Here is a 26,680-nt window from a genome sequence, read left to right as displayed (position 1 = left end):
GCTATTTCAAGCAATGGGGGAAATGTCAGAAGGATGGACATGGATAAAAAACAAGACAGTTTCTAGGATGTGAGCTTTGTTGGTTTGTTTTCCTTCTGGTTAGACTGCTTGTGTTTATTTTGGCAAAGGGCAGCATGGAAGGAGAGTAAGGATGGGGAAACATCAGAAACCATTTTGTATATAACAGTGGCAAGATAAGAACAAAGCGGGGTGAATGCTAAGAGAAATAAAAGTGAAAAACATATAAATGCACATACACATATCTATATCCATCATCTCTATACATACAAATTATACATTGAGTAACTATATATGTGTAATATAAATTTTGCTAAGCAGTTTCACAGGCACCATGTAATTTGGCATGAATAAAAACACTACTAAGTTTGTACTATTGTAAATTCATTTTAGAGACAGGTGGACTCTCACATAGAGATCTCAAAGAACTTGGCCCAAAGCACGTTTGTGTAGAGCCTGGATTTTAATACATAGGGGGCTAATTCCAGAACTTAAGTTCTTTACCATGGAAGTAAGTCTGAGTTAGTTCTGTGAGTTAGGAAGAGCAGGCACTTACAGTTTCTTTGAGGATACAGTGCCACTCAAGATAAGTGTGGGTGGCGAGTGTGGGTGGCGAGTGTGATCTTTAGACGGTGACTCACCTCCAGAGACAGTCCTGGAACCGCAGGTCAGAAACATATTCTGGGTCTGGCCTGAATTGGCCTGGCATTTTGAAAAGAAGGAGAGGAATTCTATTTACTGTGATGGTTTTTTTTTTTTTGTTTTGTTTTGTTTTTTTGTTTTTTTTTTAAAGATTTTATTTTATTTATTTGACAGACAGAGATTACAAGTAGGCAGAGAGGCAGGCAGAGAGGAGGAAGCAGACTCCCTGCTGAGCAGAGAGCCTGATTCGGGGCTCGATCCCAGGACACTGGGATCATGACCTGAGCCAAAGGCAGAGGCTTTAACCCACTGAGCCACCCAGGCGCCCCTTTACTGTCATGTTTGATGGGCAATCACATGATTATCGCCTGTACAGGGGAACTGGAGGCATATATATTTTTTCTATTGTTCTGACTTCTGATCTGGTTTTGCAAATATTATATACAGCATTTCTATCATTCGGCTATCATATTCAGAAGAACATAAATAGTAAAATTAATGAAATCCCTTAACTATTGGTTCAGCATATAATTTTTGCTCAAGATTATTCTCATAAAAAATCCTTGTAGCAGAAACCTTTTATTTTTGTCTTCTCCCCAACATGTTAATCTCCTTTTATTCATGAATGATTAAGTCAGTATGACAGGAAAATAATATTTCCAGGCAGTGAACAGAAATGCAGAAATTGAATTTACTAGCCAAGCACCATATCTGAGTCATTATACCACAAATAAATTGTGTGTATGCCTGAGCAATGCATTAACTTGTTCCACTTGTCCTGATAGCATAAGACATTTTAAGGAAATGTTAGGGACTTTTAGTTTATTTCTATTCATTGAAAAATCTTATTTAGCCACCTATGCCTCTGAGCTTTTCTTGCAGTCTACAGCCTTTTCTGTAGGAAAATAATTCTAAAAGTAGATATGACATTTCTTTTAAAATCAAATGCTTCTTCAAACATATTGCCATAATAAAAATAGTAAGTAGTGCAGATGGTCTAGGGCTGTAAACTAAAACTTATTTTGACTTAGATGCCACATGTAATCATCTATCTTTTGACAATATAAAACGGGGACTAGCTGCATAAATAAGACTCCTTTTTGTTGGTCCCTTTTCCGTCCCTTCCTCTGTTTTTTCCAAATATTGGTGACTGTTGTATTGGTCTCTACCTGCCTTTAACGTGGTGTGCGTTTCCTATAAAAACTGGATAATGGGGACGCCCGGGTGGCTCAGTGGGTTAAGCCGCTGCCTTCGGCTCAGGTCATGATCCCAGGGTCCTGGGATCGAGCCCCGCACCGGGCTCTGTGCTCAGCAGGGAGCCTGCTTCCCGCTCTCTCTCTGCCTGCCTCTCCGCTTCCTTGCGATCTCTGTCAAGTAAATAAATAAAATCTTCAGAAAAAATTGGATAACGGCTTTCATTCAGCTTAAAAATAAGTGTTTCTTCGTGCCTCCCCGCCCCCCGTGATGGCCGTCCTCGGAGGCCGGGCGCCCAGTCGTCAGAACCCGCAGGTTTCCCCAGCCCCTGCAGCACCGCCCTGACCGCCGGCCTAGCCCCGCCGGCGCCCCGGTGCCCAGTCCGAGTGCGTCCGCGGCGCCTCCGGGCAGTGGGGCCCGTGGAGCGCATCTCCCGTGTTCGCAGGCGTCTCTGGCGACCGCACAGAACCTCCGTGGCGCAAACCGACGCCCCTCCCGTCCGCACCTCACACTGTCCGCCACGTCAGCACCGGCGTCTCGGCGCGGCCGGCTCAGGCGACGACCCCGCGTCTGCGTCCAGCACGGCCGGGCGGGCTCCCTGCCGGGCGGGGCGCCGCCGCCCCGTCTCCCTCTCGCTCTGCCCGCCGCGGTCGCGACTCGTGACCCTCTCTCTGTCACACAGTAAATAAAATCTTTAAAAAACCTGGTATCTCAAAGAGCAATATACAGGTAGGCAAGCTCAGAAACAGGTAAATTAAAATGGGGGAGGCCTGGCTGGTTCGGTGGGGACAGCTTCCACTGGAAGGTTCCAGACCGGCTCTCCCGACCCGCACTCCTGAGGGCTGGTCACCGCGCGGCCAGGCTCCGCCCGAGTTCTTGCCATTTCTTCCCTCCGCGCGCTGTAGCACGCGCGCCTGCGGCGCTCACACGTGCACGCGCACGCACACGCACGCACTGCCATCACGCACGTGCGCGTGCGCGTGCGCACGCACACGCACAGCGAGCATTCACGTGTACGCGCGCACGCCTCCTGCCTATCTCTGCTACCTACCTTTTCGTGCCTTATCGTTCCTTTACAGCCTTTTGAAGTATCAGATTATCTGACGGCCTCAGCTTCACAGATGTCTTCACGGAGGACGGTGAAAGGCGGTTAGGGCACAGGTCCGTTTGAACATTTTGGCATCCAGAAACATTTTTTATTTTAAGATTTTATTTATTTATTTATTTATTTTTAAAGATTTTTTTTTTTTTTTTTTTTTTTTTTTGACAAAGAGAGATCACAGTAGACAGAGAGGCAGGCAGAGAGAGAGAGAGAGGGAAGCAGGCTCCCTGCTGAGCAGAGAGCCCGATGCGGGACTCGATCCCAGGACCCTGAGATCATGACCTGAGCCGAAGGCAGCGGCTTAACCCACTGAGCCACCCAGGCACCCAATTATTTATTTATTTGACAGACCGAGATCACAAGCAGGCAGAGAGGCAGGCAGAGAGAGATGGGCAAGCAGGCTCCCCCCGAGCAGAGAGCCCTACGCGGGGCTGGATCCAGGACCTTGAGATCATGACCTGAGCGGACGGCAAAGGCCTCAACCCACTGAGCCACTCAGGCGCCCCCAGAAACAATGTTTTTTATTGGATGACCCAGCGGGGCGCCTCTCAAATGCATCTTTAGAGCCAGTCCTTTTCTCAAGCTGTAGGTAGGGTTGGAAATCTGGATTCGGGAATGATATGCTTGATTGGATACTGGAAGACTAGCATTGACCAACACTGCACAGTTTACAGAAAGGATTGATTTGAGGGATGAAACTGCGCACTGCCCGCACCATTAACATGTAACTGGACTGAGACCTTCCTGTCTTGGCCTGAATCATCCGGCAGGGAATCATTTCAACAGTTGATTTTGCTGACCAAGAGAGCATTCTCAGTTGTCATGAGATGTCTGTCCTTCCTTTTGGGGGTAGGGGAAACCGATGGGGGTTCAAATTCCAGACCCCAAAGTCTGCGTGTCATAGTCCTTAGGCTCGGAACCCACTTTCCAGATTACATGAGCAAGCCCACAATCCACTCAGGACGACCCCCAGCAATACCTCTCCTTGAACACCATTCTGCCAAGCAAAGGCTGGGATGTATCAGCAAGAATTTTTTCATCCCAGGCGAGTAGAGCCAAATGAATCAACCTCTTCTCTTTTGGATAGAATTTGTGGCTGTCAGTCAGCAGCCTGCTCCCCTGGCCAGGATAAACATTAACAAATTGTCTTTTCCAGGTTCTGTCTGTGTGCTAATGTGCCCATACAGAAGTTATGGTTACAAAAAAAAAAAAAAAAAAAAGAGAGAGAAGAAGAAGAAAAAGAAGTAGTTATGGTTACATTATTTCATTTGCTCATCAAACTTAAAAATGCCTATTACATATTTCTCCTGTTTCCTGTGTTTTCCAAATATGAAACGTTTATGTTTTCCATTATCACATTTTCAAATCTAGAATTACTGGGTTGAATACAGTTACTGGTTCTGGGTAGGTACCTATGTAAATTTCAGTTGCCATGCACATATTTATTTCAAAGTTAGTAAATACATTATATGCTCTTATTAAATCCTTTTTGATTTTTGCTTAGGACAAAAGGAAGGGGAGGGAACGCCTGTACCTGGTTGTTACCATGCTGGGCACCTTCCACTCCAGCTTCTGCGGGGGATTCTGGTTGAAGAAATACAGGAGAAAACCAAATCCTGCAAAGGTGGAACAATGGGCCCTGTCACACAGCTAGGAAAAGAGCCAATCAGCAATTGAAACCAGCTCTACCCGATTCTCTGCTGGCTGTCCTACCTGGGGCTTCCTTTCCGGATGCTTTGTTCCCATGTAGTCTCCCCACTGTGCTCAGAGTTTTGGGGATAATCTCTGTCCAGCAGTGCCTTCAGTGATGTGAATGGCAGCTCTACTTACCTTGATCCCCCTCCCCCACCGAAACAAAAACAAGAGAAAAAGAACCCACTCTGTCCACCTTGTCTGCCCCTCACTCTGCGGCCACCTTGCTTTCTCTCCCTTTCCAGCAAAGCAGCTGGAAGGGGTTGCCCTCGCTCTGCTCTCTCTGCTGCACCCCCGCCCTTGCTCCACACCCACCTTGCTTCCGCCTGCACCTCTCCACGGTAGAAGGTCTCCAAATTCCTCTTAGTTCTCAGAACGTACTGCACAACTTTCAGCTCTTAAATTCTCTGACCTTTGAAAATGTACAGTGTTGACCGGTCGTTCCTTCCTGAAACCCTCTCCTTCCTCACAAACAGTAGAGCCGTTTTGCCTTCTGGTTCTCCTCCCCTTGACATCTACCCCTGCCTCCGCTCACTCCCAGGCTCTTTAACTTCCTCTTGTCTCACTTGCTCCTTTCATGGGGGAGATGCTTTGTGGTCTCTGCCTTTTTGCTTTCCCTACTTCTCCTTTCTCTATGCATTTGATTTTTTTTCCCCCCCTGTGAAGTCTTACCGATGCCATGGCCTCAGCTCTCAAATACATGTCTTCAGTCCCAGACTTCCCTTGTAAAGTACTCACTGGGCATCTCCCAGGGTGTGTCTCAAGACACTACAGGCTTCTCTCCCCTCACTCCCCATTGCCTTCTGTAGACCCCTGACCCTCAAACAGTTGGTTGCTCTGTACTTGGTGACAATGTAATACCTTTAGATTCCTCTTTTATCACTTGATGTATTATAGTTATTTATTTATGCATCTGTTCCTTCTGTGGTTGATTAGCAATGAAAGTACTTATCTTCAATGCTTAGAATAGTTTCTTCCATTTTTAGCACACTTTCTGGCCAAAAGTAGGGGCTCAGGAAACATTTTGTTGAATAAATGACTAAAACAGCAGATATGCCTTTACAGACTCAACTGAATCATTCTGCAAAAAATCTGGAAGCACAAGATTGCCTCTTGTTTTCTGTGATCTATACAGATAACCCAAATTCCTGAGATTAAAATGCAAACCACTTTTGTTGAATATTCTAAGCATGTCTCTGAAGAACACTCCCCACTTCTTGGCAAGAGTTGGTTTTGGTATGTCACCCCATCATAAAGAGTTATGTAATCTTAGCTTTGACTGTGATGACTTCATACTGAAACCCACCAGAACACAGAAGAACATTCTAACTCAGATCCATCGGTTCTGAGTGCCCAGATGTCCTGACCGTGAGGCTTCATTGCACAGACACCCTCCAGCTTTGCCCACCACATCGCCTTCCTTTTCTTTCTCAACCCTCGGTCCATGCTTATAACTATGCACAGCAGATTTGCCTCAGCATCCCTCTGGAAAGTTAGAAAGTTCTTGAGGTTTTAGTTGTATCCACGAGAAGTTATGTCCACTGAATATTTCTTTACCTTGTATTTCAAACAAGTCTAAAACTACTAAAGAGATGTTTTTCTCAGTCTCACACAGAACAAAACTGAATTGGACAGGGTCTGATTGAGCAGGTATTTCTGACTATAGTCCGTCTATAAGCAATAATGACGCTCCTAGAGTGAGCAGGACATTGCATTAGGCACAGTGGGTAATAAAAATGAAGAAAACATATGCCTCCTGTTTTTAAAGCTGTCTATATGCTGACTCATCTAGAAATTGATCTCCAGTTATGTAATGTTCTGAGTTAGTCTTAACAACCTAAACCTGTCTGTACATCACAATCACTTTGGTATACTTAAAATAATAAGAATGCCTTGAGTCCACATTAGACACAACCAAGTCAATGTTTTTAGGGGATTAAGCCCGAAATCTTTATTGGTTTTTGCTTTGTTTTGTTCTTTAAAGATTTTACTTTTAAGTATTCTCTGCACATAACGTGGGGCTTATAGGTCTCGAACTCACAACCCCGAGATCAAGAGTCACATGTTCGGGGCGCCTGGGTGGCTTGGTGGGTTAAAGCCTCTGCCTTCGGCTCAGGTCATGTTCCCAGGGTCCTGGGATCGAGCCCCGCATCGGGTTCTCTGCTCAACAGGGAGCCTGCTTCCTCCTCTCTCTCTGCCTGCCTCTCTGCCTACTTGTGATCTCTGTCTGTCAAATAAATAAATAAAATCTTAAGAAAACAAAACAAAACAAAAGAGTCACATGTTCTTTGGACTGAGCCAGCCGGACACACCTGTATTTTTTTGTTTTTTAATTTATCAGCAGATTGTAATGCAGCCAGTGGGCTAGGTTTGAGAAACGACTGGCCCATATTTCACCTAAGTAAAACTCCACTGATATGTCTGCATGAGGATATAACTGGAGGAGCCATGTTCATTGACCTCTTCATTTTTAGTGACACAATTTTCAGAAACTCAGGCAAATTTTTAGCTTTATAATGTCGTAAAGTGAAAGCTCAGAGAAAGGAAAAATGTAAGTCCATTTTTTTTTCCCAAGTGAAATGTCTGCATTTTTCTCTTATGTGACTTCTATATAATTTACTTGTCATGCTGGGATGGTTCATGATTCAGCTTTGCTAATCAGTGCTAATAGGAAGAGCATCTGGCGTATTGGAATGGAATTAGTTATGGCAATCATGAAATTCAATCAAACAACAAATATTAGCAAGTGCCAGCTATGTGCCAGACAGAGCGTACACATCACAGATCACTCTTAAAATATCTTAAAAATAGATGACATGAGCTACTAAGTAACGGGAGACTATGGGAAAATACTAAGTAACAGTGGTTTCTAAGGAGCAGCATAATACCAGGGGGATTATTATAACAACCCTTCTGAGTCAATCAAGGCAAACTAAATTGAATCCTGTAGTGTTAGAGTTAATGCCATCAATGCTGGTGTTTTTCATTTCGTATCTTTAATATACATCAGAATGGGATTCCAGGATCTTCTCAGGTTGCATACGTTTAGCAGGGTGGGTATTCTTTAGTTTCCCCGTCCTTAGGAAGGTCAATTTACTAATTTTTAAGACAGCTAAAAGAATGTAGAGGATGGAATGGGAATTGGAGGGAAGTGTGAGAGTATCCTGACCCATGACAAGTGACTTCGAAGCAGGAACTGAATTACTCCTTTGGCAGAGATGTGGGGTAGGGGAAGAGAAAGCAAAGTAGTGAGTGAGGTTGGCTTCGGTGGAAATCAAGTGTGCAGGGAAATGGGGAAGATGTCTTTAAAGGAAGGTAGAAAATAATTACATTTGGATTCCACATGGCATGGTAGGCTGACGTTCTAGAACTAGAAAGATTGCTCCAGGGTGAGCAGGGAACCAGACAGGGGCTCAATCCCAGGATCCGGGAAACATGACCTGAGCTGAAGCCAGACTCTTAACTGATTGTGCTACCCAGGCGCCCAAGAGGAGCATGTTAACAAAAAAGAAGGCTTCATCAGTTACGACAAATGTCCTTCATGCCCCAAGTTCTGTTTTTGTTGGGCTTTGCTTTGGGTTTTGGTTTTTGTCTTGTCATGATTTTAGTAAGAAAAAAGGAAAGTGTTTTAATTCTTATTTCTTTTCTCTTTCCCCTGGATGCCTATTTATGGGGCAGGATCTAAGGTAGTGTCTACAGTTCTAGAGGTTTCGTGGGTCCCATTTCAGGAGAGGTGCCCTCGTTTGCACAAGCGCTGGCCACTGACATTGGATTTGCAGGGAGACTGCTTTATTCCCGTTGTGCTGCATGAAACGCCGGTCAGCTTCGGGAGAGGGAACTTACTACTCAGTAGCAGAACATCACAGAGACAGTCAAAATCAATTCATAAAAGAGAACTAGAGTCTGAGAAAGACATTTGGAAACAGATTTTGTGCTTTTTTATTCTCTAAACGCTTAATTATAAAATGCACGTATATGTGTATGTGATTCGTCTGCTCTTGACCTCATCCTATGAAAAGGCTAAATTAATTCATAAAAATACATACCATACAAAAGGTCACCATGAATTACTTAGGCAATCTGGGCCAGGGGACTCCTTGTGCAAGAACATAAATAAGGCGTAATCATGTTAAAACAGTTGCTAGGAAGGATACAGATCTGGCTGTAAATGTTCTAAGCCATCAGAGAAGAAACAATGTCCGCTTACCGAACTCTGGTGTTCTGAGATCAAAGCCGATGAGTTCTCTGGACAAAGCAGAGCCTTCCCTCATCCTGAGACCCGAGAGAGCGCTCTCGCTGAGTCTTTGGGAAGGGCCCTGTGAGCTGGGGATGCTGGTGTCATCTCTGTGTGGCCGTGATGAGTACAACAGAGACTTCCATTTGGCTCTTTAACACAGCGTCCCTCCATTTCGGTCCAAGAAAGCCAAAGCGCCATTTGGTACAATCAATTCAACGAACCGACAAATAATGTAACCCGAGTAGGCAGCTTTCAAAGAGAATGATAGGATACGAGGGACAAAACGTGTATTTGAATTGCCTTTCACATATATGGAGGGGTGGACTCTTGCTGGGAAGGCCCCCCAGCACCAGGCACAGTAAGCACAGGAGGTCTGTGCATCATTCAATAGTTTGATGAGGGAGCAGGAGGCTGGCTGAGGACAAAGCAAGAGCTGGCGCCTTGCACCCTCCCTTTCATTCGCTCCCCTCCATAGGTGTAGCATTCCTCAGGCACCCCTGACTGCCATAAAATGATAAATAGTTAACTTGCTGAGATCACAATCCTACAAGACAGGAGTCTCCCTTGGTTTGCAAATGTCCTTGAGATTACAACAAAGAAGTTACCTTATCAATAGCCCAATTTCCAAAGACACAGAACTCAGTTCCTCAAGCCCTAATGTCACCCTCCCCTCCATGAAAAACGGAAGGAGGCGGAGGTAGAAGGAAAAGTAAATAAAGTTAAATTTCTTCTAAACCTAAATCTCATTAACAAGGATGCTTGATAGCAGGAATGTAACATTCCACCAGACTCCCAATTGTCTTTACTTGATAGCAACTAAGCCTTCAATATCCTGATAGTATTCTTTGCCCCAATAGCCCTTCTGAACACCCCTTTGTCCTCACCTACCCAACTCCTGTCTATATAACCAACCACCCCTCACAACCCGGGGCAGCCGCATCTCCGCCTGCCCACGGGCCCTGTCCCCGTGCTTTAATAAACCACCATTTTGCACCAATGACGTCTTAAGAATTCTTTCTTTAGTTGTCGGCTCCGAACCTCCTCACCCCACCGAACCTGACTTAGGTTCTGGGACTTCATCAAGTTCTTAAGACACGTAGAGGTAAGCAGGACAGCAAATGCTCTTATTTTGCAGTGAAGACCATCTAGGATCGGGGAGGTTAATTTATCTGATGTCACACAGCTTGTGAAATGGCACAAATTGGACCCTCTTTTTTTTTTTTTTTAAGATTTTATTTCTTTATTTGAGAGAGAGAGAGAGATATCACCAGCTGGGGGGAGGGGCAGAAGGAGAGGGAGAAGCGTGTTCCCTGCTGAGCAGGGAGCCCAAGGCAGGGCTGGATCCCATGACTCTGGGGTCATGACCTGAGCGGAAGGCAGATGTTTAACCGACTGAGCCACCCAGGCGTCCCCACAAGCTGCACTCAGAACAGTGACCTCCTGATTCCAAGCCCAGCGCTTTCCGCAGTACATTCAACAAGTTCTTACAGGGGACCTGCTCTAGGCTGGCACTGTTCTAGAGCTTGGGGACGCAGTAAGTCATGTTACCAGAGTCCCTATTGTTGGAGGGGGAAGAGTAACAGATACTTAAAAAACAAGCAAATGGATATTATCAATGGGGTGCTAAGTGCTATAGAGACCAGTAAGGAAGACAGCCAGCCAGAGCAGAGGGGAAGGTGCCGCGGCAAATGAGAATCCCCCAAAAAGAACTTTTTAAAGGTGACATTTGAGCAGAGACCTGAAGGAAGTGAAGCGCCTTGAGAGGAAAATATTTTCCTATTACGCCCGATATGGTGGCTAAGGTATATAACCCTGTTTTTTGATACTCGGGTATATATATTTTATTTTTTTTTTTAAGATTTTATTTATTTATTTGACAGAGATCACAAGTAGGCAGAGAGAGAGGAGGAAGCAGGCTCCCTGCTGAGCAGAGAGCCCGATGTGGGGCTCGATCCCAGGACCCTGAGATCATGACCTGAGCTGAAAGCAGAGGCTTTAACCCATTGAGCCACCCAGGTGCCCCTCGCATATATATATTTTAGACTTATTTTTTTTCCCCATGTAAAGATGCCCTTGGTGATTATGATCACATTGGTAATTATTATGAGGTGTTCCCAGCTTGGTGGGAGTAAAATCTGCTAGACTGAAATAAATCTAATTATGTCATCCTAAAATGCGGTAAGACATTGCCCAAAATATCCTGGCCACACGCAGCATCAAAACCGGGCTGAATCGGAGAGCAGATGGAGTTTCAAGATATTACGGAGCAAAGATAGCCAGAATTTTATGGCCAAGATTGTATCTTCCACAATGAATGAGTCCAAGGATACATTTCAATTGGATTTTAAAAAGTACAAAACTTCCCTAATCTCAGAAAGTTTGCAGTTGAGTTTGGCTGAAAACAATCGAATGAACAAAGCCACCGAAACACACACGCATAAATTAATTAAATAATAGCGACTGGCATAGAGCTGAGGCAGGCTTCCATGGGAGTTGGTAGACTCTTGGATCCTCTGTGGAAAACCCAGCATCTGGATCTGCTCGGGTCCATATTTCTTTCTCATTTTGCCCCACATTGGAGCGTCCTAGCCCTTATTCTGTAACCTTACATGGTGCCTTTAGATGGACCGACTCTGTGATAAAGTCACTTCCTTTAGTCTCAGAAACCTTCCCCTTGTCCTCCAGTTCCCAGTTTAGTACTTCGCAGCTCTGGCTGCAGGTGAGGGGAAGTCTTCGGGGGAGGTGAAGCCAAGACCAAGCCAACGACAGCTAGAACAAGGCCTGGGTCCCTCGAGCAGAATGAAATGTTCACTCTAAACCCCTTTTCCTCATTGGCTTGTTTTCTGCCGCTGTAATGGTTTAAAACAACACAAATTCATTAACTTACTGTTCTGCAGCCCAAATGCCTGAGGTGGATCTCACAAGGCTAACATCAAAGGTGTCAGCAGGACTGTGTTCTAGAAGCTTCAGGGAGAGTCTGTTTTCCTGTCCTTTTCCAGCTTCAGAAGCAGCCTGCCTTCCTGGGCTTCCATCTCCAAAGCACATTGTTCCAACCTCTGCTTTTGTTGTCAACTCTCATTTGACTTTCACCCTCTTGCCTCTTTTGTGTAAGGACTTTGGTGGTTACTCTGTGCTCACCTAGATAATCCAGGATAAACTCCCCATCCTAGAATCTTTAACCATGTCTGCAAAGTCCCTTTTGCCATAAAGGTGACATAGTCACAGATTCTGGGGGTCAGAATGTGGACACACTTGGGGGGAATTGTTCTGTCTCTCTCACTCCTCCCCCCCCCCAGTTTTATATTATGAAAGCTCCCCTAGTGAGTCCATGAAAATAGCTTTCCTCCTTTATGTGCAGAATCTATACAGTTTTTACATTTTTCTAACCAATGATGGGAGAGAGCATTATAGTGATAATAACAAAAGCAATAGTAAGAATAACAATAATAGAAAACATTTAAATAATGCTTCCTGTGGGTGGGGCTCTGAGCCTTTCCCGAATATTAACCCCTTTAACCCTCACAAACCCTCTGAAGCAGGTACTGTTCGAATCTTGAAATGGGTGACATGACGACTCGGGAGTCACCAAGGAGGAGACTGAGGATAATTTTATCTTTAGATAATGGGCGAAGTTTGCAGTGGCAAGTGGGAAGAAGACCACGCCGAATTCTTAGGTCAGCTTTGTTCAGAATTCTGGAATTGGGTCCCTGCCTTCACTCCATGTCTAGCTGGGCATGAATTTATAAGATCTTTGGTTGTCACATTCCTCTTTGTGTTTCATTGAAAAAGTTATCTCATTGTCCCAAGAGGCCATAACTACTGAAAAGTGAGGTTGGTGTTGCGAGTAATCGAGGCTGAAGTGTAAGAATGATAGAAAACAGGACAGGAGTTCCTCGTTCAAGGAAGACAGACAGACTTCGGGGAGAGCTGGTTGTTGTGTAGGTCTTAAGGGTGGCTAAGCTTCAGAAAAGTGAAAAGAAGGGTAGAATTTGCTCCAGATCCAAAGAAAAGATGCATAATGTGAAACATAGTTCCCACTATCCTGATCTCCTCTATCTAAACTTCAGAGAAATTGGAAGTTCATCGAGAGCTGCAATTTTTGCCTTGCCCCAAACGTAGCTATCATGGAAATATCTTCATACGGGTATTACAGTGTGAATCCCGAGACTGACCAATATTACTTATGTCTCATTCCTGCTGACCTTCACCCCCCAAATCCCGGCCGTTCCGGTCACCTATCCTCATTTGTCCTTTATCCTAGTTCTGTTTGGGGCTTCCTCTCTTCTGGCTTGTCCCCATATTCCTGCCCTACTTGCTAGTCCTTTCTACCAGGCTTGCCAGCTTCTCCACTCAGATGCAAACGACTCCATTCTCTTAGCACAGCCCAAGGTCAGATGGTGACAAGGACACATTCTAGCCTCCCCCCACTTTTCTTTTTCAAAATCATTCTTCCTTTAACTTCATGCAAAATGAACTTCTGGCTCAAGCTCTTTTCATTCAAATTCAGTTCCACCATCTTCCTGGGTGTCTTTTATATCTTCAAAATGTTTTTAATGCACAATGTTCGTATTTCCTGATCTCAGTTTTAATGAACTTTACCTCCACTTTCTTCCAGTTGTCTTTCCCTATGGTCATTCACTAGACTTCAGCATCTGGATTTGTTCCACTTCTATAATCTAAAATTTCATTAACCTACTCTGACCAGACCACAACCTACAATGAACTTAGTCACTCCTACTTTTCAAAATGCTTTGAAAGTATTAAGTGGTCCGTGGCCACAAACTTTCCCTGGGTTATCAGTACTCTGCTAGCTTCACCAACTTCTTGACCAGCGTCCATACCGTGGTTCACCATAAAATACCGCCTTGCCATTTCACCAAATCGTTTGACCCTTGTCCTTCCTTTGTGTTCATTCTCTAAATCCCCCATCAGACCACAGAGCTTCCCATCTCTGCAAGAGCTTTAGAGAAGATCCCATGATTCTGTAGTTTGGAACCATTGCCATTTCATGTTTTGAACAACTCAGTTATACCTTCAATGCTACCTGGCATGCTCTTCCGTTCTTCATCAATATCCAAGTTTCCTTATTCCTTTTCAACCACCCACTAAAGCCCCTGCTTCAGTTTCACTACTGGTTCTGACTGGCTAATGATTTGGGCCTGGGAATCAAAATTTGATTCTTCTCCATTTCTGAAGACGTGACTTTGGGCAAATTAATTTCTCTAAGTCCCTGTGTTCTCCTACATAAATTTACTTTAAAAATATATTTATTTTAATTTAAATTTTAGGGAATAAACATACTATGCAATATTGATTTCTGGAGCAGAATTCAGGGATTCGTCACTTACAGTGCTCATCATAGCAGGTGTCTTTCTTAATACCCATCACCCATCTAGCCCTCCATCAACCCTAAGTTTGTTCTCTGTCCTCGAGTCTCTTACAGCGTGTTTGTCTCTTCCCTTCTTTTCCCCTCTCCCCCTCCCCATATGGTCATCTGTTTTCCTTCTTAAATGCCACATGAGTGAGGGGTCATATGATAGCAGTCTTTCTCTGACTGACTTGCTTCGCTCAGCATAATATACTCGAGCTCCATCCACGTCATTGCAAATGCCAAGACTTCATTCTTTTTAATGGCTGAGTAATATTCTGTAATATATATATGTGTGTATATATACCACATCTTCTTTATCCATTCGTCAGTCGATGGACATTTGGGCTCTCTCCATAGTTTGGTTATTGTTGATAATGCTGTAAATATTGGGGTGCGTTGTATCCCTTAGAATCTGTATGTTACTTCTATGTAAATTTAGATACTAATAGCACTATTGTATTACAAGAAGTCAATGAGAAAATCTATGTCTAACGCTTAACATGGGACTGATAGATAATAAATATTAAATGTATGTTAGTTTTTAATCATTATTCTTGGGGAAAGCTGAGATAAATTGGCAGGAACTCCCTTAACTTTTCTTCCATGAGACTACTATTTCACCTCTGTATCTACTCATTGTTTCCCATCACAGCAAAAGATAAGTACTGCCTCTGGTCTAAGGCAAATTTTCCTTCAACAAATATCACAGATACCACTGATCACAGATCAGATATCTTCACAGATACCTTCAGTTTTTCCTCTTCTGGCCACCCTACTTTCACAGCCAAAAATATATTGTTTTTGGAAGAATGATACAGACTAGATATTTCAAAATTCTTAGAACCACAAGGAAGCTGAGTAAAAACATCACCAGCTAACACAAACGGCTTCCTTCCCATCATTTTCCTTGAAGTCATTGCCAAATTTCACACCATTGATAACTTCTTCCTTGAAAGTCTTGGCTTCTGTGTGTACAATTCTCTTCTGACTCTCCTCTGACTCTTCCTCTCTAAGTAAGTCTTTATTTGCCTCTTAATACTGATATTCCTGGGTGCCTGTGTGGCTCAGTGGGTTAAGCTTCTGCCTTTGGCTTAGGTCATGATCTCAGGGTTTTGGGATCGAATCCCACGTCAGGCTCTCTGCTCAGCGGACAGCCTGCTTCTCCCCTGCCATCTGCCTGCCTCTGTGCCTACTTGTGATCTCTCTCTGTTAAACAAATAAATAAAATCTTAAAAAAAAATACTGATATTCCTTGGAGTTCTGTCTTTAGTTCCCTTGTCTTTTCATCTTATGAAGTTTCTCTGGTTGACCTTCTCAACACTTACTGATGTGCTTAACACTAAAGCTCCTGATTCCCAAACCTCCCTCTCTCAGAAGAACTCTACCAAATCATGAAACTCTGGAAATACATGAATCTCTGGAAATTAATGAATTCAAAGTAGAATGTGTTTAACACTACAAGGCAGATTCAGGGGGGAAAAGTTCTATGCAAGCCAGAGAGAAGAGATATCATTTCCGATGAGGTTAAGCACACAGGGAAAGGATTTATGGAGGAGGTAAAATTACCCAAGCCTTGAAATATGGTACTGTTTTGATAACTGGAGATATTTGATGGCCAGGAGCAAGAGAAAAGGAAAATTTAGAGCCCACTGGGAAGTGATGAGTAGCCTGGATTGCCTAAAATTTAGCATGAGGGTAAGACTGAATATTTAGTTTGGGGCTAGACCTGGCCGTGTGGGATTTCTCAAGTTGTTAATGAATGCCCATGAGTTGTGAATGGTGTCTTGGAGAGTTCTATCATTAAAGTAATAATGTTTTATATTTCAACTTCCATTTTTAAAAAAGATTTATTTATTTGAGAGAGAGAGTACAAAAGTGGGAGGGCCAGAGGGAGGAAGGGAGAGAGAATCTCAAGTAGACTCTATGCTGAGTGGGGAGCCCGATGTGGGGCTCTGTCTCACCACCCCAAGATGGTGACCTGAGCCAAAACCAAGAGTCAGGTGCTCAACTGACTGAATCACTCAGGCCCCCTCAGTTTCCTATTTTTAAAAGTTAACAGTTTAATACTTTATATATTTCTCTTCTTTAAAATAGGATGATTTAAGAGCTTCTGAGTATATATAGTATAGACATGTAATGTTTTGTGGAGGTCACACTGGTTTGGCAAGGATCTCATAAGCTTTTAACATTTTCCTATTTTGTTGCATTTATACTCATAATGGATATCGGTTGAAGGCAGGAATTGTAACAAATGTCGATGTTGAAATACAATAACATTTAATTCAGTAAATGTCCTCAAGGTCATAACTAAATTCACATATTACATCCATTTATCAACATTCTTAAATAGCACATCAATATGTCTCTAGCATTTCAAAGTAGAATTAAAGGAGAAAAAACTCAGTGGTGTTTATATTTTGGCTTCCTTCTTGTTAGAAAGAAGACCATACACACCTATGATAATGTGAGATTTTCAGAGAAGAACCTGTAATTAGCATCCCAAGCCCTTTTCTCAAATCTCATTATTTAGAAATGAGACAACAATTATTAAAAGAAACCATTTTTTAAATGTGTAAGTGCAATAATTCTAAACAAGTCCTGACAGCAGTTTTGGTCTATTTTGGCTATAATAAGTAATTTAATTATTTTTTAAACTTTTCTTGTGAAATATAGCGTTATCTATAGAAAATTGGTCTAAAGATAGATGGAAAGCTCACATTATCACCACAAGTCAAAAAATAAAATGTTCCCAGCACCCAGGAAGACTCTCTCATGGTCTTATGTGTCACAGCCAGCGCGATAAATCGACCAGGGTAGCCGTGGGGGCTAAGAAGATGATGAAAAAAAGTTAAGAGACAAAGAGATGGGGGCAGGAGGGACACTGAAGAGGATGTCCAACAGTGCCAAATTTATTCCAAGTCTTACAAGCATTTATAAGGCAAACCAGAATAGGAGGAGCATTACATCAGTACCTAGTCAGATGACCGCAAGTTCCTATAACAAGTTTACATTAACTACAAGCAAACCTCAGGAGCCCAGGTAGTTTCCGCTAAAGCTATTAGCAAGACAATCCACCAGGGAGTGGATCATGGGAGGTACAGAACACCAAGGATTAACTAAGAACTCAGGACTCTGGCCACATTGTTCCTACTGCAGGGAGAGTGTGTGGGAAGTCACACAGGTGAGCGCACAACACAGAGCACAGACCCTTTCTCAGTGTTACTCAACCTTCCCGTCCTTAACTTTGTCAAGGTGTCCGGACTTTGAAGGAGACACAAGTCAGGGCCTGGTTTGGTCCTCGATTCCAGCCATGCCGTGGCCTCCAACACTTATGGAATCAATCGAGGTTCCATTACAGAAAATGATGAAGTTTGCTCTAGAATATAGGATTTATCTTTATACAACTGTAGATGCTGGGTAAACAGTTTATATACAACTGCTGCCTCTGGTTCTGAAGTCAGCAAAGCAGACACTCTGGCCCAGGAGCTGGAGAAGCTGAAGGAGGTTTGGGGTCATGGCAGGAGTGCAGGACTGCCCCATGTGTACCTCTGTCAGTAGGACCAAAGTGAACCAGGAAGTCAGGGACAATATGAACTAAATGCAACCATACCTGGTACTCTGAACCACATTTTGTGCATTTAAAAAAATATATATTTATGTGTGTGTGTGTGTATGGTTACTGCTTCACTTTTGCCTTCCATATTGTGCTCGAGTTCAGACAGCCTACTCTAACTTAAAATGATAGAATGGAAAATTCTGGAAAATGTAGTGCAGATAAGCTAAGTTGACCCAATACAAATTCCCTCCATACCCTCCTGATAACTATACTTTCCCTCTTCCTAAAAGGTAACCAACTATCCTGATTCTTATAGCAGTCACTTCCTTGCATTTCTTTTTTTTTCTTTTTAATTTATAAACTATAATTCATACCTAAAACACTATAGTTCTTTCTTGTTTTTGGTCTTTAGATTTATTCAAGTGGAATCCTATACCTTATGTAAATTTGTGTTTGGCTCCTGCTCAACATTATTATTTGTGAGATTTATCCCTGTTTGGTATATAGCTATCGTTTATTCATTTTTATTATGTTTTATTATATGAATACGTATGAAAAATTTATTTATCCATTCCACCATGGATTGGTGGAAAAACATTTGGATTGCTTCCAGTATGGGGATATTGTAAGTAACAGGGCTTTGGACACTCATTTACATGTCGGGGTACTTGCACACATATTTCTGTGGGGAATATAGACCTGAGAATAGAATTTCTGAGTCATGGAATGTGCATTTGTTCAACGATAAGAGATACCAAGTTGTTTTCCAAAGTGACTGAACCAATTTAGACTTCCACTTCTTCCACTAGAAGTATGTAAGAGTTCTTGATGTTGTCTATCTTTGCCGATACTTGGCATTGTTAGCTCTTTTAATTTTTGCCATTCTGGGGTTTGCATAGAGATATCTAAGGTGGTTTTGGTGGCATTGCCTTAATTACTAGGGAGATCAAGTATCGTTTCACACATGTATTGACTATCTGGATATCCTCTTTTATGAAATGTCAGCTTGTGTCTCTTGCCTATTCTACTGGAGTATCTGTATTTTTGTTATTGATTTGTTGGTGTTCTTCATATATTCTTGATGAAAGTCTTTTCTTATACGTGATACTAATCTCAGCCATTCTGTGGCTTGCTGTTTTACTGTCTTAAAAATGTGTTTGGTGAGGGGCACCTGGGTGGCTCAGTCTGTTGGGTGTCTGCCTTTTTGGCTCGGGTCATGGTCCTAGGGTCCTGGGATCGAGCCCCGCATCGGGCTCCCTTCTGGGTGGGGAGTCTGCTTCTCCCTCTTCCTCTGCTCCTCCCCCTCTTTGGGCTCTCTCTCTCTCTCAAATAAAATAAAAATTTTTAAAAAAGTGTTTTTGGTGAACAGGAATTATAAATTTTAATATAGGTCAATTCGCCAAACTTTTTCTTTGTATTTAGGTACTTTTTTGTGAACTATTTGAGAATTATTGGGACATCTGGGTGGCTCTGTCAGTTAGGCTTCCAACTCTTGATCTCAGGGTCATGGGTTCAAGAGCCATGCTGGGCTCCTGTCTGGGCATGGAGCCTACTTAAAAAAAGAAAAAAAAGGTTTCCCTGTTCCCAGCTCATAAACAAATTATCCTTTGTTTAATTTTAAAGTCACTTTATATTTTGCTTTTCATTCTTAGGATTATCACATGATACTGATTTCTATGCATAGCATGAAGTAGAGTTCATTTCTCATATGTTTTTCAATATTCTAATTCTCCTAAGTCTCCCAGGATCAGTTATTGAAAAGACATTTAAATACTGTGTGGTCTATGACATAAATCAAATGTCTAGATAGGTGAGGGTTGCTTTCTGTGCCCTTTCCTCCAATCTATTGGTCTATTCTTGTGCTAATACCACTCAGTCTTAATTACTATAGCTTTATAATAAGTCTTGATATATAGTCAAGCAATTCTGTACTCTGATCTTTCAAGAGGAATTATTCTTTACAGTATTGGTTATTCTTGACCTTTTTAATATCATTTTGGAGTATATATTCTTAAAGTTCTGAAGAGCTTGTCAATTTAAAATTTTTTAATTTAAATGCAGAGACTTGGATTAAGATGGTATTACATTTAAAGATCAATTTGGTGGGTGCAGTAGCTCACAAAAATTATAGGCACAAATTTTTCCCACTTTTGTACGCATGCCCCTTTGTAGTATTTCTTCATCACCATCACCCCCCTCCTTCACTGGAATTGGGTTTGCCTTGTAACTGAATTTGGATAATAAAAAGCAGCAGAAATGGCGTTCTGTGAATCTTCAACCTATGCTTCCAGATGTCTTGTAGCTTTTGTTCTCATCCTCTTGAAACCCTAAGACTATCTGGTGAAGAATTCTGGCCTAGCTTCAGCAGGAATGAGAGACCACATAGAGAGAGAGGTTCACCATGAGATGTGTGAGGAGGCCATCTTGGACCATCCAGCCACTCCCTGGCAGTGATTGACACCAGCCAGGAGATCAGAAGTTCTCAACTGGGCCCAGCCCAAATGACTGACCCACAGAACGATGAGTAGATAAAATAGTTGTTTTAAGCCACTCAGTAGTTGTTTTATTTTTTTTTTAAGGTTTTATTTATTTATTTGAGAGACAGAGATCACAAGTAGGCAGAGAGGCAGGCAGAGAGAGAGGAGGAAGCAGGCTCCCCTGCTGAGCAGAGAGCTTGATCCCAGGATACCGAAATCATGACCTGAGCTGAAGGCAGAGGCTTAACCCACTGAGCCATCCAGGTGCCCCTGGATGCCACATTCAGGCGTACCTAGGTGGCTCAGTCAGTTAAGTGTTTTGGCTCAGGTCACAATCACAGGGTCTTGGGATCAAGGGGCCCATCTGGGCTCCTTGCTCAGCAGGGAGGCTACTTTTCCCTCCCCCTGCTTGTGTGTGCTCTCTCTGAAAATAAATAAAATCTTTAAAAGCTTTTTGAAAATTTTCAGAGAATTTGAAAGAATTCCATAACAAATACCTATATACTTACCACCTATTTTTCAGCTCACTGATGTTCTCTTCAGTTGACCTATTTTGTCATTATAACCTTTGACTGAATTTTTAATATTGGTAATTATTTTGGGGGTCTAGAATTTTCAATTTGATTCTTATCAACAAATTCTAATTCTCTGCTGAAATTCTAAATCTTGTGTTCTATCTCCAATAGAGAAAGCACAATTATTTAAAAGTGGCTTTAAAATGGGAGGCTCAGTGGGTTAAAGCCTCTGCCTTCAGCTTGGGTCATGATCCCAGGGTCCTGGGATCGAGCCCTGCATCGGGCTGCCTGCTTAGCAGGGAGCCTGCTTCCTCCTCTCTCTCTGCCTGCCTCTCTGCCTACTTGTGATCTCTGTCTGTTAAATAAATAGATAAAATCTTTAAAAAAAAAAAGATTAAAAAAATAATACAGTGTGCTTGTTTCTATTACCTGCTTTTTCTGTCACTTCTCCTTCTTGTTTTGCCTCGTGTAACTAGTCATTTTTTCATAGTGTGTCAGACATATAATTGAAATAATGAATATGTAATTGAAGGCCTGAAATGATGTCACCTTTTCCCACAGTATTTTACCCTTCCTTCTGCAGGCTCCTGGGGGATCTACCAAATTAGGACTATCTTAGTCCAATTTCAGGAACTGGAATAGTTGGACGGTGAACTGTAGTCCTCAGTAGAGATCTGTCTACCTTTCTGTCACCCATATTTCTAGGTTGTAGTTCTTTGGGGCCTCATCCGAACTGACCGGGCTTTACCCCTCAATGAGGCCTGGATTCCATTCCCTGTCCCCTTGGCCCTAATTACCACTTCAGCTTCTCAGCTTCCTACTCTTCCCTTCTGGAATCAACACATGCTTGCATGTGGGAAAATTGTCCTCAAAAGCTGGGCTCACCTACCCGAGCCTCAGTCTCCCAGGAGCACCTGGCATGTTCATGCTTCACCATCTTATTTGCATTTGGATGCCTTCATTAACATTTCTTTTTATATCTTGTCCATGTTTTCTAGTCAACCTCAGTGGGAGTGATTGGCCCAAATTACCTTGTCTACCATTACGGGAAGCAGAAATCATTACCTATATTTTAGTAAACATTTTAAACGTTCCACACCAAACATGGTGTAATGAACTATTCTTAATTTATTTACAAGTGTAACCTTTTCTTAAATGATTAACTTAGCCCATCATTGGATAAATGAAAAGTAAGATAAAAATTTTAAATTAACATGTCATAAAAATTATATTGTTATAATTATAGTGCCATTTCAGCAACATACTAAAATGAAATCACTTATTATATAACATGCAGAAATGTTGAAATATATTTTTTAAATTTTAAGTTCAAGAAAATGTACGTGTATTAAAAGAGGTTTGAGAGAATTCCTCAGTTAAAAAGGGAAGGGAATGCAAATTTTTGGTCTTGAGTGCCATGTTAAGGGGATTGAGTATGTGGCAGGCTATTCAGAATGGTCTAATTTAGGAAATCCGTGCCTAGGGATACAATGGCCTTTTTTTTTACAATGAGATTACAGGAGGGAAATGGAATCATTTTCATAAACTTGGAAGTTTTCTTTCTTGCTTTTAGAATTCTTTAAAAAAATCTTCGGGGCAAGGTGGATAAAGTAGGATCGAAAGGTACAAACCTCCGGTTAGTTGTAAGAGAAGTAAGTCCTGTTTACGAATGGACAGCATGGCAACTATAGTTAATAATACTGTATTGCCTATTTGAAGGTTGCTAAGAGAGTAGATTTTACAGGTCCCCATCACACACACACACAAAAAAGAAATTTTATAACTATGTATGTTGACAGATGTTAACCAGACTTATTGTGGTGACCATTTTACAGTAAATATTACGATCAGATCATTATGTCGTACACCTGAAGCTGATATAAGTCATACATATGTCATTTATACCTCAATTTTTAAAAAGGGATCTTTTGGTTTTCTTAGGTATTGATAGGTGCTAATTTTCCATAACTATGCTGTTTTTCTAGAGTCTCTTCTTTCATTTGAGTAAACGATTCAAATTATTTTTAACAATTAAAAACCATAATGTTCAATATTTTCTCTTGGAACTTTAGTTTCTTATGTAATTAAAATACATAAAGAAGGAGCACCTGGGTAGCTCAGTCAGTGAAGCGTCTGCCTTCAGCTTAGGTCATGAACCCAGGGTCCTGGGATCGAGTCCCATATCGGGCTCCTCGCTCAGTAGGGAGTCTGCTTCTCCCTCCACCCTTCTCCTCTGCTTGTGTTCCCTCTCTGTCTCTCTCTCTCTCTGCCAAATAAATAAATAAATAAATAAAATCTAAAAACAAAAAATACATGAAGTAGAAAGTTAAAAGAAAAAGAAAATTAGTAGGAGAAATGATCATGTTCCTACAAGCACCAAAAATTAGTACCTGCCTAGAAAAAAAGTAAAAATACATGTAAATGAAGTTTATGTGAATAACAAATTTATTTTTCCAAAGTTGTTGGGATTTGAAGAATTATAGAACCCTTTCAAAATGGAGAGAGTTCTACAGACTCTGAGTCTAGAGACTCAGAGTCAAACACTAAGAGACCCCTGTTTTTTCTTACCGAGTCCTGGTGCTTTGGGTGCATATAACCCTTGACATGGCAATCACTTTCATCATTTGAATCATTTCCCAAAGAGACTTGGGTCAGTGAATCTGCAGGCTTCAATTCTGATACTTTCCTCATGCATTTGACTTATTTAAAAATCTCATTTACTGGGGCACCTTGTGGCTCAGTCTGTTAAGCATCTAACTTTTAGTTTCCCTCAGGTCATAATCTCAGGTTGGTGAGATGGAGCCCCGCCCCCCGCGTGGAGCTCAGCAGGGAGTCTGCTTGAAGAGTCTCTCCCTCTGCCTCCCTCCACTTACTTATTCTCTTTCTCTCAGATCAATCAATTAATCTATCTTTCAAAAAGCTCATTTTCTGTTGATCAAAATTAGATGCTTTCATACAAATACAAAAATACAAAAAAAAAAAAAAAAAAGTAAAAATACATGAATACCCATTGGTAAAATGCATCATTTGGCCAAATCACTGAAATCAATTAATGAAAGAATTAATAAAAGAAAGCTCATAAAACCATTCGAATTCATTTTATCTGGAGTCATTCCTAGAGGATATGTAGATAACTTCTAACTTTATCTAAGAAACTCTGAACATTTTCTTACACATGACATTTCCCTAAATGAAGAAGACAAAACGCTAGAGGCTTGCTTGGCACATTTTTCTTTTTAATAATTTTCTTTGCATAATGCATAGCATCTGGCCTCTTCACTGCACATATTTGGATAAGAATTCTGGTGATGAATTAGGGTGAGCAAGGGTTGGGGACAGAGGAGGCAAAAAGCTGGTCATTGATAACCGTATAATTTTAGACCTACGAATGCTATTGATTTTCTTTGTTTCCCTGTGTGTCATTTGACTGATAGTAAACAAGAAACATTGCTTATCTGTTAAGTGGATTTCCATGTAGGAAAGAAACTGCACACCTGGCTGCTTGTGGCTTGCTTGTTCAGAGCTGAGTTCCTTGAGTAACCTTCTCCACGGATAGGATGGCGCAAGGACAGAGCTGTGGGTGACAGCGTCTGCTGGGCCCTCACGTTCATCCTGAAATGAGGACTGGAGTATCACTTAGATCTTGCCATTCTTCGTGCAGCTCTGGACACAGCAGCCACTTCCAATTTTCCTCTCTTCACTTGGGGATGGATGGGAAGAAGGAAGAAGCCAGATTTATTTGTGGGACTAAATGTCTTTTCAGACTTTTCCTCCGTGATACCTGTGAGATAAGGGGCATGATGGTTAGTCACTGGCATTATATGACCAATACAATTTTTCACGGTCAAGTTGCACCACAATTTTTGTAAGGATTTTAATCTTCTGAGTAAGAAAGTATCAATTATTTACTTAACTATCCTGTGTGCCTCCAGGATAAAAATGTGGAGTTCCAGAAGGATGTGACAGAAGAGCAGAAGCTTTAGACGAACTACTTGACTGGGCAGTTATCCATGCTGGGACTCAACTGCCCAGTCTATTCAGGTTTGGTTAAAACAAAGCAAATTAGAGAAGTTTGCTAGGTTGTTTTAAGGCACAGAGATGTTTTATGTTAATATCTTCAGAATCCATTGACTTATAGGAAAATAAAATGAAGATAATGCTGATAATGTTGGTCATCCCACAAATAAGACCTGAAAATGAGTTTTGAATTGGTTATTTTTGGAACACAGAACTATAAAAAGTTAAACTCCTTTAGTCTAAAAATTCAGAAATTTTGTCCATAATATTCAACTAGGATTTATAGCATACATCGATTTGATTTTATGGCCTATTATAAGGAAGAAGAAAAGATGAAAAAGAGGAGAGGAAATACAGAGAGTTCAAGGTAAAGAAAAAGAATGAGCCCCAGCGTCCAAATTCCACCACTTAAAGGTCTCTTTGGCTTGAACACTTCCAGGTCACCTGACCGCTCTTTCCCTCTGAGACACAAGGTGGGAAACTCAGCCCCCCATATCAGTCTGCCACCAACCGAAGCAATTTCCCAAGTACACTCCTGTCTCTCTCTTCAGCTCTCTGCGCTCATTCTCCCGCATCTCCTCCCGCACCTCCTTCCGCACCTCCTTCCCTTCTTTGGTGTCCTTCATTCTTCCATTCAGCAGATGTTTTGAACGTGGGTCGTCTCTGTGTCAGTCTGTTCTCGACGCTGGAATTCCAGCCGAGAATAAGTCAAAGTACCTGCCTTGGTGCATCTTACATTCTGGTGGGAAAGAATCATTACAAATACATGAGCTTTTCTAGACCATAATGACAGGTAGAGATGAAGAAAAATGAACCTGGGTCGGGGGACAGAGAGTGGTCGGAAGGGAGAGTCCTTCAGTGCTGTTCGTAGACTCTGTCGGGCTCTGAAGTCAACTTGGTGTGCTTAGATCCCAGCTCTGTGATTTCCTTCTCTGGGGATCTTAAATTACTTACCTTTTATGCTTCAGTGTTCTTGAATATAAAATGGGGAGGTAATCATAGCTACCTCCACATTATGAAGATTGATTGAAAGAGTACATATGGAACGTTTGGTTTTGTAGCCGTGACACTAATTTAAAAACAAATGTTAGCCATTTTCCCCAGCAATATCAATGTTACAATTTATATCCCCTTGCACCTTAAATAAAACTGTGAGTTTTTCTGTTACTCTTCAAAAAACTAGAATATGCTGTCCTGTATATCTCCTTCCATGTAACCATTTTTCTATTATTGGATATGTTCTCACAGTTTTGTAAATGGAGCACGTCACAAAGTTCATGTTCTCCCATTCTCTCCCCATGTGTAAGCTGAAACGGAACTACAGTTGACCCTTAAGCAATCCCCCATCCAGCAGGACGGCCATGTATCACTTCTGACTCCCCCCTACTTCACTACCAACAGCCTACTGCTGACTGAAAGCCCTACCGGTAACGCACAGTTGATTAGTATGGATGCCATATTCTTACAATAAAGTAAGCTGGAGAAAGGAAAATGTGATTCAGAAAATCACCAGGAAAATACACTTAAGAACTGTACTATATTTCTTGAAAAAATCTGTATATAAGGGGATCCTTGCAGTTTAAACCTGTGTTGTCCAAGGGTCAACTGTATGTGTATTTTCTTGTACTATGGTTAATGTCTTGTAACTTGTTTAATTCTAAAGTGATTCACAAACCCCTTAAAGACATTAATGGTTGGAATCAGCATTTCTATTATTTAAAAATAATGTCAAAGACATTAAGTGACCTGTTTTGGGACTCCTTGCTCAGAGATCTTTCTCTCCTCTGTACTGTGAGCGCCTTGATTTATGAAAGGCTTTTTGGTGTCTAGCACAGTGTAAGCCACATAGTAGGGATTTC

General features: G+C 41.9%; 1 protein-coding gene and 1 long non-coding RNA gene across 4 annotated transcripts in view; both read right to left on the bottom strand.

Moving 5' to 3' along the window:
• Positions 1 to 3,147: 3,147 nt before the first annotated feature.
• LOC131814759 (uncharacterized) lies at positions 3,148 to 5,423 on the bottom strand. The gene is made up of 3 exons (XR_009347437.1): positions 4,964 to 5,423; positions 4,491 to 4,572; positions 3,148 to 4,126 (listed from the first exon to the last, which is right to left on the bottom strand). It is a non-coding gene; the product is annotated as an uncharacterized LOC131814759 (long non-coding RNA).
• Positions 5,424 to 24,027: 18,604 nt separating this feature from the next.
• The window catches only part of WDR64 (WD repeat domain 64), a 140,094-nt gene continuing 137,441 nt past the window's right edge, over positions 24,028 to 26,680 (bottom strand). For all 3 annotated transcript variants that reach the window (XM_059146297.1, XM_059146298.1, XM_059146299.1), the window contains one exon: positions 24,028 to 24,585. In XM_059146297.1, coding sequence (XP_059002280.1) covers positions 24,502 to 24,585 — 84 coding nt within the window. In that variant the 3' untranslated portion in view covers positions 24,028 to 24,501. The remainder of the gene's footprint in view (positions 24,586 to 26,680) is intronic.

Source organism: Mustela lutreola, chromosome 14 (genome assembly GCF_030435805.1).
Source record: "Mustela lutreola isolate mMusLut2 chromosome 14, mMusLut2.pri, whole genome shotgun sequence".
Taxonomy (NCBI): Eukaryota; Metazoa; Chordata; class Mammalia; order Carnivora; family Mustelidae; genus Mustela; species Mustela lutreola.
The sequence above is the reverse complement of the archived record's forward strand: the minus strand, read 5'-3'. Positions and strand labels throughout refer to the sequence as shown.